The sequence below is a fragment of the Cheilinus undulatus genome, linkage group 16, assembly GCF_018320785.1.
Source record: "Cheilinus undulatus linkage group 16, ASM1832078v1, whole genome shotgun sequence".
In the NCBI taxonomy this organism is placed as follows: Eukaryota; Metazoa; Chordata; class Actinopteri; order Labriformes; family Labridae; genus Cheilinus; species Cheilinus undulatus.
The window spans coordinates 36,560,705-36,574,915 of NC_054880.1; the positions used below are offsets into that span (position 1 = coordinate 36,560,705).

A 14,211-nucleotide genomic window follows, 5' to 3' on the forward strand; every position below is an offset into this window, starting at 1 on the left:
TTTTTTAAATAAATTATTTATCATTTCAGTTCAACTGCTTTGCTTTCCTCCCTGTCTGGCTCCCTCTAGCTCCTCTCCATCACTAAGCTTTCCTTCTTTTGTTTGCATTTGATAATAAAAGAAAATTGGTTGTTTTTAAAGCCCCAGAGTATTACAATGATGCTTTTGATTGTGTGATTTGTGTAATTGGTTTCCTTCTAATTGATTTAGACTCCAAAAAAACACCTCAGAGAAGAAATAAAGTCATTTTTAAATCACTTTATTGTCAAGTGTTACGCAGGCAAACGTTTTCTGCTCGATTTAATCTTTTTTCCTTTTTTAAATTGACATAAGACGTTTGTACAAACCAGTTTTAAAAATATCAACAAACTGGAGCCTTTGAGGCTAACCCGGCAAAAAACCCATTATCAAATGTCATGGAGACGAACAAACATCTTTTAGAAAAAGATTTACAAATGAGATGTCACTACAAAATATCAAAGAAAACAAAAGAGTTGGTTGTCACACAAAATATTACCAAAAACATCTAAATTTGTTTGGTATCAACCTTTTTCAACTTTAAACAAGAGTAGCCTTTTTTTGCTTTCTTCTTCTTTTATTTTTTATTTCTTCAAAAACACGTTATGGCGCAAGAGAAGAAGAAGAAGCGAACAGCAATGGTCAGACGTAGAAAAAGAAAATCTGAGCACAGAGAGTAAAGAAGAAAAGAAGCAGCACTACGGCAAAAAACTGAAACATGCTGTACACAACCTCAGAATCAACGCACACAAATACAAGTCCAGCAAAAGGCAAAAATACAAATTAAGGATAAATAATAAATTAGCCCAACACACAGGGGTCATGTGTGTTAACATTGTGGGAGGGGATTTTTTTAAACAAATGATAAACTTTGTCAAATAAAATTATTTAAATTGAAAAAGAATGTACGCACTGAACTAACACAGAGCAACACCACCAAACACATCTCATAATATCCACAGAGCTAAATACCCGCCCCACTCCCACCCTCTGGTCACGTTTCCCTCTCTGTGCGCCGCCCACCGTCCACCTGACACTCCCTCCGTACGACAGCTTGTGTTAAGGCAAATGCCGTACGTCGAGAAGGAGCACAGAGAGCAAAAGTGAAGGTGCAGACGAAGCTGTCACTGAATCCACCAGGTACCATCGGATGTTAAAGGATCAGTACAAAAAGACGAAGCCACACAGGATGGACTGAAGCTGCGATGTTAAAGCCACCCTGTGGTACCTGCAAAGTAACTGGCTTTTTTGTTTGAACGACAGCGCTGCTCTCGATGTTCTCCCTCGCCTTGGCTTATTTTATAACAGAGAAAACTTCCCCTGACAATGTAAACATGGTTTCACTAAGATTGTCATTAAAGTATTGCTTTCACTACACAAACAAAGTTGTAGAAAGCTAGATTGTTTTTTTCCTCTATAGAAACCTTTTTTCATGGCCACTGTGCCTCAATAGGAATGCATTATTTATAAATCTTCTCATATGTGCTTTTTTTACTATTCTTTTTCTGTTTTTCTAGAACCATCCACTCTCCTTTTCAATAACAGTTTATCCACAGACTGGTCTCCGAAGGTTCGACACCTGAATCTGATCCGAGGACTTCACCTGAACCATAAATAAACCTCACATTAGGTAGATCCTCTCCATGACAGCATGGGAATACAAATCACTCATTCACACACGCACACACACATGCCTGATACACCGACCCAAGACTGCCTCTGCTCTGCCGCTGCTCTACCACGGCTCCTGTTCGATGATTGACCCTCAGCGCTGTCTGACAGGAAACAGGAACACAACTTTGTGCATAGAGAAAGATTCTGCGATTAGGAAAATGTCTCTTGATGTTTGATGGTGTTTGATTCAGCAGGTCCCCCTGTCTTGTGCTAATCTAGACACACTTTTGTTCCTCTCTTCCATCAGGAATGGACTTCTCATAGATTTATTTTATAAATGCCAAACTAATCTGTCACAAGATTAGACTAAGTTTAGTTCTTATTATAAGTGTTAGTTCTTTTTAGATGCTTATATTTTACGCTTTCTCTTCATTGCATGATCCCGTCTCTTCTGAGTCCTTTCATCAAAGAACATTTTTTAAATGATGTCAAATTAAAAATAAAAAACAAAGGTTGTCACCTTTACGGTCCATGCAAAGACTCCCAAAAAAACAGGAAGTCAGCCTTCAACAGAGACAGAAGCCTCCAGCCTATTCAAACTCCTCCTCTTCCTCCTCCTCTTCCTCCATGTGATTAGAGGTGGTGGGTGTGGCAGGGTCAGAGTCACGTGAGAGTGTCGCCACGGTGACAATCTGAGGGATGGCGCCCAGGCCTACGGGTGCGTCTTCCTCCATGTCATCAGTGGTGATGATTGCCACGGCAGCCCCACCCTTCTTGTTCTGGTGGGTCTTGATGTGCTTGGAGAGGTGGTCGCTGCGCATGAAGCGCTTCGAGCATTCAGGACACTCGAAACGCTTTTCTCCTAAAGACAAACATGTAGAGACAAATGTAAAAAACAACTTTCTACATTCAGATGGGCTTTGGTTTGCACCTGTTTGGCACCCAGGATAAATATACAGAAAATCTGGCATTATATTTTCTATACTTTTTAAGGCCTGTGCATAAGCGTTACCTTAAAGACACTTATGTATGTTTTGTGCTGATAAGACAAAAATGTGACCAAAAGAATAGAAAATATTAGAGGTATTTTTATTATGGTATGCAAATGAAGCTTTCTTAGAGCATTTCAAGTTTAGACTATAAGAAAAAAGACCTGATACTATAAGGTAGATAAATGGAAGGTCTTATTTTTACAGCAGTTATAGGTTGTTTGTAATCACATGATTCCCAATGTCCGTTGGGGGTCAGAAAGTGGGAACAGCCATTAAGAATAACAGAGAAAAGTTAGTACTTTATAGCTCTGAACGGACCTGTACACTGCAATTATCATCAGAACATTTCTTGATATATTGAATACTATCAGTACACTTTACAAAAAAGGATTTTACCACAGTTTAACAGATTTACCTGGCAGGGAGGCTATCAGTATCACATCTTACTGCAGACCTCCTAACGTGTAATGTCGCCAGATAAAGGGAGACAAGAGTCTAGATGAGTCTAGTACTGAGCTAAGAGGCTAGCTGAGCCCCTTTAACATAGAAAAATCCTCGTTTTTTCACAAACTGGCAAGCCTGTTCTACGAAACAGCACATTTATGTTAGCTGCGGTAGTTAGCTTCTGTGTGACTGCCAGTTTCCTTTCCTCCATCCTTTGTCATTATTCAGTTCACATTTAAAAAGTCAAACTGGTACCAAATGAAGAGCGTTGGGAGCAAAAGAACCAGTTTTACTGAGCTGAGCCAAATGAGCTGGATCTCTAAAAAGATTTCCTGTCACATGAGTGAGACTGGAGGTTGAAGGGTAAGATCAGAGTTTTATGAACTAAACCATGACAAACAAACCGGACCATACGGAGCATTGTGTGACCCCACTTGTTGAGGCTTTAGAGAATTCCTCCCTGCTGCCTTTTCTCTGTGAGTTTTGAAACTTTTAATTTTTATTTTTGCTTGAATATTTCACAACTTTCAGGACACTAAAGTAGCTTAAGAATGAATAATATTTATATATTCGCACTTCGAACCTTTGGCAAAGTCCTAAAAAGCTCAAAACATGACGTTTTTGGTAGTTTGTATGCAGAAATCACTACTTGCCCCCCAGGGGAGTTCTCCACTGCTGCATGACGTCATCTGCAAAGAACCTACACTACAATCAAGGAATGCCCAATCACAAGCACTGTGGCTAAAACTAACAAGTCAAACAGCCTACAACAAGGTTTTAAGACAAAATACAAGGTAAGATTGCCAATTTCAGGACACTTGTAATCCTGAATTCAGATTTTAAAGCATTACTTTACTGTTGAAGCTGATCAGCCATCGCTAGCGCAATGAAATGTATTTATGTCAATAATCTATCTCCATCAGTCTGGGAAGAATTCAGGTCAGATCTGACAAAAAGTTTCAGGTGTGATTAAATATAAAAATCAAAGCGCAAAAAATACCCTACAATGTCTTATATGAATAAGCTATATAAAAACAGTAAAAAAGACCTTAAAGTCTTGTATCTAAGACTTTTAAAAGTTTGAATTTTTGCTGAATCAACTTTTATCAGCTTTTAATACTTTTTAAGACCTGCAGACACCCGTGGGTCCACATGAAACCAAAATGTTTCTTAAAATATGGGAAAAAGGTGGGTTTAATTCCAATTTATTACAGAAATTCTGATTTATTGCGATTGAAACTTTAATAGTTTGACAGGGCTAAAATAAACCTTGATGAGAGCTGCTTTGATTGACAAGGCTCTACATTAAAGACAAGTGAGCAGTGGATGTGGGTTTCATGAGTCTGGCCCAGGGTCTCCAGCCTTCTTCATCTGAGAGCCACTCTGAAAAAATGAAAGTGGCCGAGAGCTGCCTGCATCACATCTCTGACATTTATTCACACAGCCAACATTAGCTGACTAAGCTACTCTTTGTGCTCTTGAGTAAATGTAGTTACTCAAAATTATCGAAATCTTAACTTCACATCAAGAAAACATTAGACTAGACTGGAGGAAAATTAGTCATGGATGATGACAGAAAGAGCAGCAGAGCTTCACAGAAGCGACTAGACGTTGTGGTCTTTGCAACGGAAATGATCACACAGAAAGTAAACCTTCTGAAACCAGCACAAAGATGGACTGCATTTTATACATCCACGCAACTTATACTCCAAGTTATATGTAACTGACATATTTACAATACCAATGAAGAAGTGGAAAGCAAAGAAGGGCGAAGCTGCTGCACTACATCACACTGTTTATGTTGATAAAGATCCTCATCCCCGTCTACCTGCTTGAAGTGAACCATCTGAGTATTCCCTCCTGCGTTCCTAACCAAAGGTTAACCTTGCAAAGCAGATGGATCAGCCAGATTTCATGTCTGTCATCATGCAAATCCATTCACCAGAGCTTCAATCTGCAACATCTGTGCCCAATCAGCGTTGTTTGAGGAGAACATGGTTGTAGCTACAGGCAGGGTACTGGAAGCTGACAGCAGAGGCTGCTGCTGGTGTAGCATTAAGCTCTGATGTAGCTATAGTAAAGCAGCATTTTTAGAAGAACTGGACCACATTATTTATTAACCAATAGAGGGTGTTGAGGCCATTTTTCAGTTTTTTGGTCATTTATGTTTTATTTTTTTTGTTATTCTGTTTTAATGCTGACAACATACATTTTGGAGGGTAGGGATTTTTTTCAATAAAATATTAATATCAGAACCTTAAATGGGTCATTAATGAGCTCTGTAGACTTTTTACACACACTCGGGGTGTTCGTGACCAAAAATGCCCTGTTGAATCCATTAAAACCACAGTTTCTGATTCCCCAGTCATTACAGTAAATAAAAAAAAAAAGAAACATGCATTACATGATATGAGGCTTTTATTCTGTAGCCATTAACTCAAATTTGCAGTTTTTTTTTTGTTCATTTCCAAATGTCAGCCATTTGTCCATATTCAGCATGAGGGGAAATTCCATGCTTTTTTTCCTGGAAACTGTTGTACCAACTGATTAAAATCTCAAAATAAGAAAAATATTCAAATAATGCATAAAAATCAAACTTGTTGCTCATTATTAATATTATCAAGCCCATGATAACCCCTTTCAAGGAAATTCAACCTGTATGTATAATTAAAAAAACAAACAGTCTTTTAATGTTTTTTTTTTTTTTTTACATTACAAAAAAAAAAATGTTTTCACTTAAACTGTTATTGAAAGGGTAAAATTCCCCCCAAAATTAACAATATTTGATATTCATGATCAGGTTAAGTTAATTAAAAAAAAAATGCAAAAAGTAGAAAAAAATTGATGATATTTTGGCTATTTATGTATGACACCCATTTTAAAAAAAGTATAAAAAAAAATAAAGTTGTTGTTCATTATTTACACATTCAAGGCACAAAAACAGATTAAATTCCAAAATATTTTAAATATGATGAAAAGGGTGTGGTTATTCGCGATTAATTACAGAAATAAGAGATTGGCCCAATTAATAATTTAAGTTTTTTGACAGCCCTGATTAATATACATATTTTTTATGTGTTTTTGCATTACAGACATCAAAGTTTTGCACATGAACTGGCATTTAAAGGATTAAATTCCAAAATGTATAATATACATATTTATGATCGGGTCTGATTTTGATCGAAAAAATTAATGTAAAAAAGTGGGAAAAAAAAGAAAAATGTAAAGGATAGTTTTGTTTTGTTTTGCTATATGCATGGCATTCATTTTTGGTCACATACACACTCAGTGTAACAATTCATTAAAATCTTGAATAAAAAAAGAAATGAATAAAAATCACTGTTGTTGCTCATTCATATCATATTCAAGGCTGTGATGATCCCCTTCAAGGAAATCCAATGAGCATGTAGTATATAAAAAAATATTTACTTTTTTTTTTTTTACAGTACAAAAACAAAAAAAAGGTGTTTTATTTTTTGAACTATTTATGTACGGCATCCATTTTTGGTCCTGAACAATATAAGTGTAACAATTAATTAAAATCTTTGATCTTTGAGTTAAAAAAATGCATGAAAATCAAAGTTGTTGCTCATTACTAACATATTTAAGGCTGTGTTAATCCCCCTCAAAAAATCAAATTTGCATGCAGTTTATAACAAATTTTTCCTAATTTTGCGTTTTTTTTTTACATAACAAAAAACTGGGTTTTGCACTTAAACTGGGATTTAAAGGTTTTAATTTCCCCAAATAAATCAAAATTTGTAAATCAAAAGTTGGAAAAAATATGAATCATATATTTTTTATTGTTATTTATGTATGCTGACATTTTTGGTCAGGCCGTGAATGTAACAAATTACTTTACACCAGCTGCGGGTTATAACAGAAAGCAAAGAGCCACACTGAAAGCTTCTCTTGGTGAATACTCTACTTTTACACTCTTGTCCTAACCAGCCTGGGTTTGATGAGTTTGATCCACCATGCATAAACTACGGCAGCGCCTGACTGTCAAGCTAAGGTTACGGTCTACAACTATAAATGTGACAGAACGTTCTTCCAGCTACCTTTATGAAAAGTCCTGCCCTTCCCAAACGCTTTGTATGGGAAGTTGCCCAAATGAATGTGAAATATATATTAATATGATGGATTTATGAAACAGTCTATCTGACGTGGCAGGTTAACATTAGCTCAAATCAACCTCACACAGAAAATGTATTAAGGGGCTGGCAGGAAAATTCTGGGTAAAGTCAGGGTGAAGATTTAAACTCTTTGCATTCACAAATGCAACTCAACCCAGTAATGACTTCCTGAAATTTCAGGAGTTTTGTGTATTTATTTTTTAAAACCATTTGTCATGCATCTTTGGAAACCGAATTTCCTTCAGGTTTCTTCTGCAAGTCAAACACTTTAGAGAATGATGTCCAGGCATGTAGACAGATTAGGATTATTTACTCAGATTTATAAATTTAAGATTAACTGATGATGACCAAAATGATCCATGGCATCCACATCCACTTTAGAACTGTACTCATATTTGTAACCAAAGCCATACCCTGCCAGCATGACCAGGGGGAACCACATCACCGTCCTCTCCTACCTGTATGTGTTCTCCTATGTCTCTGCAGCTCGTCGCTCCTGGTGAACCTCTTGCCACAGAAGATCCAGTTACAGACGAACGGTCTCTCACCGGTGTGCCAGCGCAGGTGAGCCCTCAGGTGGGATGTCTTGCCGTAAACCTTTCCGCAACCCTCCATGTGGCAGATGTGCTGTTTCTTCTTTGAGGGGTCACCGCTGTTTCTGCAACAGACACTTGAGTTACAAAGGTGTCTAGAGGGTATGTTTTATATTAACAACAACTTGTTTCCAATAAAACATTAAAAATAAAGTGTGTTTTAATCTCTAAAAACTAATTTAGTCAAACTTTTAAAAAATGGATTTGATGAGTAATCTGGAAAGATATATGTGACGGGCCTCTGCATATTTTTAGGGTGATTCTGCCTCTTACACTGTGACACGCTGGGTGGTGAGAGGTCTGATCTCTCACTTTGTGATACAAGCTGCACTGTATTCTGACCATCTGTCAAACCAGTTGTCCCACAATGACATGAAATGTATTGATTATTTCGGAAAAATCACAGTAATAACAAAATTATTTTGACTTCAGGGTCTGAATGTGAACAGAGGAAAAAAGCAAACTTAGAGAGAACATTGATGGACAAAAGCCAGTTTCCTTGGAAATTAGTCAAATTAACTGTACTTTTAACTCTGAGCGTGCATTTATAAAAAACAGGTCATCCTATTTAGCTCTGACAATATCCCTCTGACATTTAAGTTTAAAATCAGAATTTCTAAATACATCCCAGTTAAAATAAATGCTTGTATAGTAAAAATATATTTACAAATAAACAGACATACTGAAGCTGTATAGAATCACAGAGAAGCTATTAAAATAGACTGACTATAATTATCAAGGGTCTTTGTGAAATTTATGTCCCTTTCCTTTTATGAAAAGTTTGGCCATTTTCAACAGGATGAAACATTTAATCATGATCCCAAATCCTTAGAGCACCAGTGTACAGTGCATTCATTGCTGAGATGTTTCTACACCTTGATTCGAGTCCATCTGTGCTAAATCAAACTGACTGGACATGATTTGAAGAGACACACACCTCTCTACAGACTGCCTCACAGCTGACAATGCATATCAGAGCAAAAACCAAGACATTAGGTCAAAGGAACTTCCTGCAGAGCTCAGAGACAGGATTGTTGACAGGCACAGATCTGGGGAAGGCTACAGAAACATTTCTGCTGCACTAAAGGTTCCCAAAAGCACAGTGGCCTCCAGAATTCTCAAATGGAAGAAATTTGGCACAACCAGGACTCTTCCAAGTGCTGGCCGCCCAGCCAAACTGAGCAATCAGGGGAGAAGAGCCTTAGAAAGAGAGGTGACCAAGAACCTGATGGTCACTGACTGAGCTCCTGAGATCCTGTGTGGAGATGGGACCAAATTCCAGAAGGACAACCATCACTGCAGCCCTCTACTGATCAGGGCTTTATGGCAGAGCGGATAGATGGAAGACTCTCATCAGTGCAAAACACATGAAAGTCCACTTGGTTTTCACATGGAGCGTTTTGCAAACTGCAAGCAAGCTTTCGTGTCTTTTGCACTGAGGAGAGGCTTCTGTGTAGCCACTCTGCCATAAAGCCAAGATCACTGGAGGGCTGCAGTGATGGTTGTCCTTAATTTTTTGCAGCCTTCCATAGAGAGGTGTGTGCCTTTCCAAATCCTGTCAATTAAACCAAATGCTAAATGTAATTTCGATCTGGAAATTGGAATACGCTCATCCTGTAATTCCCTTCAAGTGTGTGTGTTTGATTGTAGTTTCTCCATCCTCCAAATGGCGGTCTGTGTTTCTAATGTGTCATACCTTCCCTCCCCGTCCCTGCAGTTTGGACATGAGCAGGCGACACGACGCAGGCGCTTGCTTGGCGGTCCTTCCTGGTCCGAAGAACTCTGTACGGAGCCCAGCTGGTCTGGACTCATCGATGAGCCTGATGCCACGTTCCCGACAGTGACCGTTACAGGAGATGACTGAACTTTAACCCCATCCTGACCCTGTGGTTGACCTTAGAGGAGATGGAAAGAGACAAAATGTGAACCACACATGAACAATGTATTGCTCATGGGATCTCTGGAGCATTTATGTGATAGAAAAAAATTACATTCAGGTTCATGAGCAGTTTCAGACACACTATTGAACGGACATAATGGTATATTCAAAACAAAGCCGGCTTTAGAGCACACACAACTGTATACTGGAAGATTGGATGGTGCTTAAATATTCTCAGGATCATAGAGCTTCCTCTTCCTGCCACATTTCTATTGATATTATTGAATAAATCAGTTATAGATCAGTCAGTAAATATTCACACAGTAACTCTTGGTGCGCACTCACCCTGTAGACCAGTTATGGTGAGGGGGACTCCCTGCACCTGAACCCCGGCAGTGCCCAGCCCTGCGATGCTGACCGTCTGAACCCCAGACCCTGGGTTGATTTGGGCTGCACTTAGCGTCAGTGGGGCTCCGCTGAGGGAGACCAGCCCTCCGCTCCCTACTGTCGTCCCACCAGCCACCGGGGCCAAAGTCAGCTGCTGTGGCACAGCTGTCCCCAGGCCACCCTGCAGGGAGACTCCACCAGGCAGCTGCAGCGTCTGCCAGGTGATCTGCCCAGAGGGGGACAGGGTCGGAGTACGAATAAGGACCTGGGCTGGATTCTGGAAGGCTTGGATGGGCTGCAGGGTTTGTCCTGGGGCCAGCTGGAGGGTCTGAATGTGCTGAGGTTGCTGCTGGCCCTGAGCCTGAGCCTGACTCTGAGTCTGAGGCTGCAGCTGGATCTGCTGCACCAACTGGTGCCCCACCTGGCCTACGATCACCTGCTGGATTGTTCCTGTTGTTTCTGTCTGGTTCTGCACCCCGTTCGGCTGGTTCTGGTTCTGAGAGTCCGCCTCACTGCTCTGAACCTGGGTGTCAGCTGGTGTGGCCTCTGATGAAGCAGAAACCACCTGTGTCCCATCAGACACGCTGTCACCTTCGGCTATAGCCACTGTGGAGCCAGCTGATGTTGTGGCAGGAGCTGTACCAGTCACTGCTGTTGTCACTAGCTGGTTGCCATTGGCAACGGAGAATGTGCCATCTGCTGATTGGATGAGCTGTACAGCCCCACCCCCTCCGACGTTATTTATCACAGGCAGAGCCAGCGTCATACCGCCGAGGTTTATGGGTAAAGTGGTCATAACAGGAGTCTGGGAGCCCTGCAGAGTCTGCAGCTGCAATGGGAAAGACTGTGCAGGACGGATCTGCAGTGGGACCGTCTGATTGGCTGTACTCGTCAGGATGGCTTGCTGGTTGGCTGGCTGGAGAATGGTCTGGGGCTGGCTTGGACTGGGGGTCTGGATGAGCTGAACCTGCTCTGGTAGACCCCCAATGGAGGCTGTTTGAGCTGGGCTGATATGGATCTGTTGTCCATCTGCAGTCTGCAGGTGAGGGATGACCTGATACTGGACCCCGCCCCCGGCATTGGGCAGGTTCTGAACCTGGATAATCTGGAACTGCTGCTGTTGTTGATTGGCTGCAACACTGTTGGTCCCACCCACTGGCTTCACCTGCCAACAGGACAGGGGCAATGAAAACAAACACTAAAAGACAGCACACAAGAAGTATTAACATAAACCTGCTACTTTCCTACCTCCTTCACCTTCCGTCCTCCAGGTGAGCTGTCATTGGCCAAGGTGGTTGCCACGGTTACAGCTACAGGTTGATTGGTGGTCTCCTTGGCCATGGTAGGCGCTGTTGTGATGATCTGCCAGCCGTTTCCTGTGAACTGAGCAGGGACCAATTCCAGCTGCTGGGGCACCAGAGCCTGGCCTCCAGCTGTGTCCACCACTATCTGACCCTGCAGCTGACCTGCCTGCAGCTGGATCTGACCCGCCTGGACCTGGATCTGTTGGGCCCCCGTGTGGGCCTGGGCCCCCTCAGTTCCCCCCTGCCCTCCGATCTTACTGCAGGTTGCAGCAAGCAGAGCCAACGGAGAGGGCTGTGAGGAATCCTGGAGGCGACACGGCAGAGGAGAGGGTGGAGGTGATGTGGAAGAGAGGGGAGGAGAGAGAAAGGAGTGACAGGAGGAGGAGGAGAAGCCAGTCTGGGTAAGAGGAGCGCAGAAGTAAAAAAGATGGGCAGATATTATGAAGCACCATCACAGTGTGCACCAGTGGAAACAAAGAGGAGAAATAGTAAAAGAGCGAGGGGTGGAGAGAAACATGGTGCAGAAAAAAAAGAAACAAAAAAGCTGAGAGAAAGAGAGAGAGAGAGCTGTCAGTGGAAGTGGGCGGTATTACAGGAAGCGAGTGGGTGGGCGTGTGAGAACCACATTTCTCTTTTCTCAGAACACTGGAAGAAAATGCCGCCTTCTCTCGCTCTCCTCCCTTTCAAAGGAACTAGGTCGCAGGCAAATTTTTAATGCTATACACCTCTAAACCTTGTGTGCAAACAGCCTTGATGGTGCCACAATAGTGTGGAATAAGAGCAACAATGGCTGTCATAAATGTTTATTATGTGTTTAATTTGTGGCTTAAATGAAACACAACCACGAGAAGATTAATATAGCCAAATGGAGAGCCATGCGGCTGATTTTTAAACAAATACATACACAGAATTAAACCGATTTGACCTTAATTCAAACAGACAAATCAAAAGTACAGTGGCTGAAGTGTGACAGCCGTGTAAAGCCTATTCAAGAATCTCTAGGCTGGTTCTCAGCAGGGCTGCACAGAAGCAGGAAGTGGAATTCACCAGAGAAACGCCCCCAGAGGTGTCTGCTCTGGCTAGGAGGGGAGGCAGTACATATTTTGGCCTCCAGGCAAAGCAAAAGTAATGAACTGTTATAAACTCTCATGTCTTTTACCTGTGATCCAGAACTTTTCCCCTTTTTAGATGCTTTCCCTCCTTCAGTTCCAGATGATTCCTTCTTCGAGTCTGCGAGAGGAGAGTCAAATGTAAAAATATTCCCAGTTATATCATCATCATCACATGCTTGAATAGTGCAAAGTTCCAGTATGAGTCACAGCCATGAAGATGCTATGCAGAGTGGAAAAAAGTGCAGATGTATGATAAGAAAGATGATCAGTGAAAGCAGAGGTAACCTTATCATCAATATCAAAGGGGATGTAGCCTCCTATCTGTCAGACAGAGAGAGAGGGGTGGAGACGGAGAGGGGGGAGGGTACCTACCACTCATAACGCATTAATATACCGAGAGGGAGAGGGTGTAGTTCACGGTAGAAGGCCGGCCGGGTACGGAGGCGGAGGACGGCCTATATGTTCGGCGCTGGGCCGTGTCGGATCTGCCCGTTTGACGAAACCACCCACCGGCCAGGAAGGGCGGTGCCAAGCGCAGGCACAATCAAGCAGCCCACAATGAGGGAGATAACGGACAACCCAGCGACCGTCCCCGGCCCGCTGGCCCCCTCGCAGCCCTGTGTCGTAGGTCTCTTTCACCGGATAAGCAGTCCATAAAGGAGAAAACGAGCGCTTGTCAGAATGATCTCCACAGAGAAGTTGGCAGTGTGTGACCGTAGAGGCCCACCCACTTCCATTTAAGCATCAGGACAACACCCTCTCCGCTGCTCCTGCCTGGCGCCAACCTTTCTCTCGCAGCACGACGCGGGGACGCCTCGTCGCCGTCCGTCGTGCACCGAAATCAACCCGTCACCACTGTTTGTATTTTTCGCGTATTCCGTTATTTTCGTGATTTTTTTAAAAGGGGAGAAACGGAGATAGATGTGGCTTTGTGGGCGGACGCGCTCCTCCCACTTATTCAGATTGGACGACAGTGCTCGGCGTGCGAGGGTCGAGATGGGAGTTGTATTTTGCTAAGGCCCTGCCTTCTCGAACTGGATTGGGCGGCCGGGACTACACCTCCCATGATGCTCTGGCGCGTCGGGCGGTTAGAACGGGGCTGTTTAGTAGTCATGTTGGTGTGAGAGCGAGAGGGAAGGGCGGTGACTTCTGTGCTGTGGGGGGTTGGGCGAACGGGAAAAGGAGGCGTGAGTGTATGTGTGTTTGTTTCCACTCTCCGTGTACCGTGGTGTCACAGGGTGACAGTCGGAGTGAGAGAACGAGGAAGCTATAAAGATTCACTACGGCTCATCTCTATTTCTTTGGGGGGAAAAACAAATGATAGGCTGAATAAAGTCTACTGTTGTGGTAAAATGGCGAAATTAAATGTCCTGTATTATTTTTAAATACCAACACCTGCTCCCTTCAACAAACAGTGGTCATTAGAAATGAGTTTTTCTAAAAGGGAGATTGAGAGACAGTTTTAAAAATTACTATTATAATTAGTAGTAATAATAGTAGTAGATCCAGTGGTGATCACTACTCACTGTAACTCAACACTGTAAATAATTTAAGATGGCCCTCTGTGGTAAAATGCCTCACTTCATATACATATTTGCACTTATTAATCTATTTATCATAATTCACAATTTATCTATTTACCATACTTTTTACTAATTTAACCTATTTACCACACTTAAATACTTATTTGTCAATTCACTATAACTCAAATGCTGTAAGGAGGCTCTCTGTG

The 14,211-nt window shown here is 42.0% G+C and overlaps 1 protein-coding gene across 3 annotated transcripts; it reads right to left on the reverse strand.

The window, feature by feature from the left end:
* Nucleotides 1-271: 271 nt before the first annotated feature.
* On the reverse strand, nucleotides 272-13,437 carry sp4 (sp4 transcription factor). 3 transcript variants are annotated; one of them, XM_041809153.1, is made up of 7 exons: nucleotides 12,852-13,437; nucleotides 12,527-12,597; nucleotides 11,312-11,671; nucleotides 10,022-11,222; nucleotides 9,494-9,692; nucleotides 7,663-7,862; nucleotides 272-2,494 (listed from the first exon to the last, which is right to left on the reverse strand). In XM_041809153.1, the coding sequence occupies exons 1-7, from the start codon at nucleotides 12,856-12,858 to the stop codon at nucleotides 2,223-2,225; spliced, it is 2,310 nt and encodes a 769-aa protein (XP_041665087.1). In that variant the 5' UTR covers nucleotides 12,859-13,437; the 3' UTR covers nucleotides 272-2,222. The 3 variants fall into 3 exon arrangements, with proteins under 3 accessions (XP_041665087.1, XP_041665088.1, XP_041665086.1); XM_041809154.1 differs by having other exon boundaries at nucleotides 7,663-7,856; nucleotides 10,022-11,228; XM_041809152.1 differs by having other exon boundaries at nucleotides 10,022-11,228.
* Nucleotides 13,438-14,211: the final 774 nt, after the last annotated feature.

Coding starts and splice junctions, on each gene's coding strand:
- sp4 (XM_041809152.1), bottom strand. Junction 7,863..9,493: donor TGCAGGGACGGGGAGGGAAG/GTATGACACATT, acceptor TGTCTGTTGCAG/AAACAGCGGTGACCCCTCAA. Junction 2,495..7,662: donor ACATAGGAGAACACATACAG/GTAGGAGAGGAC, acceptor GTTTGTCTTTAG/GAGAAAAGCGTTTCGAGTGT.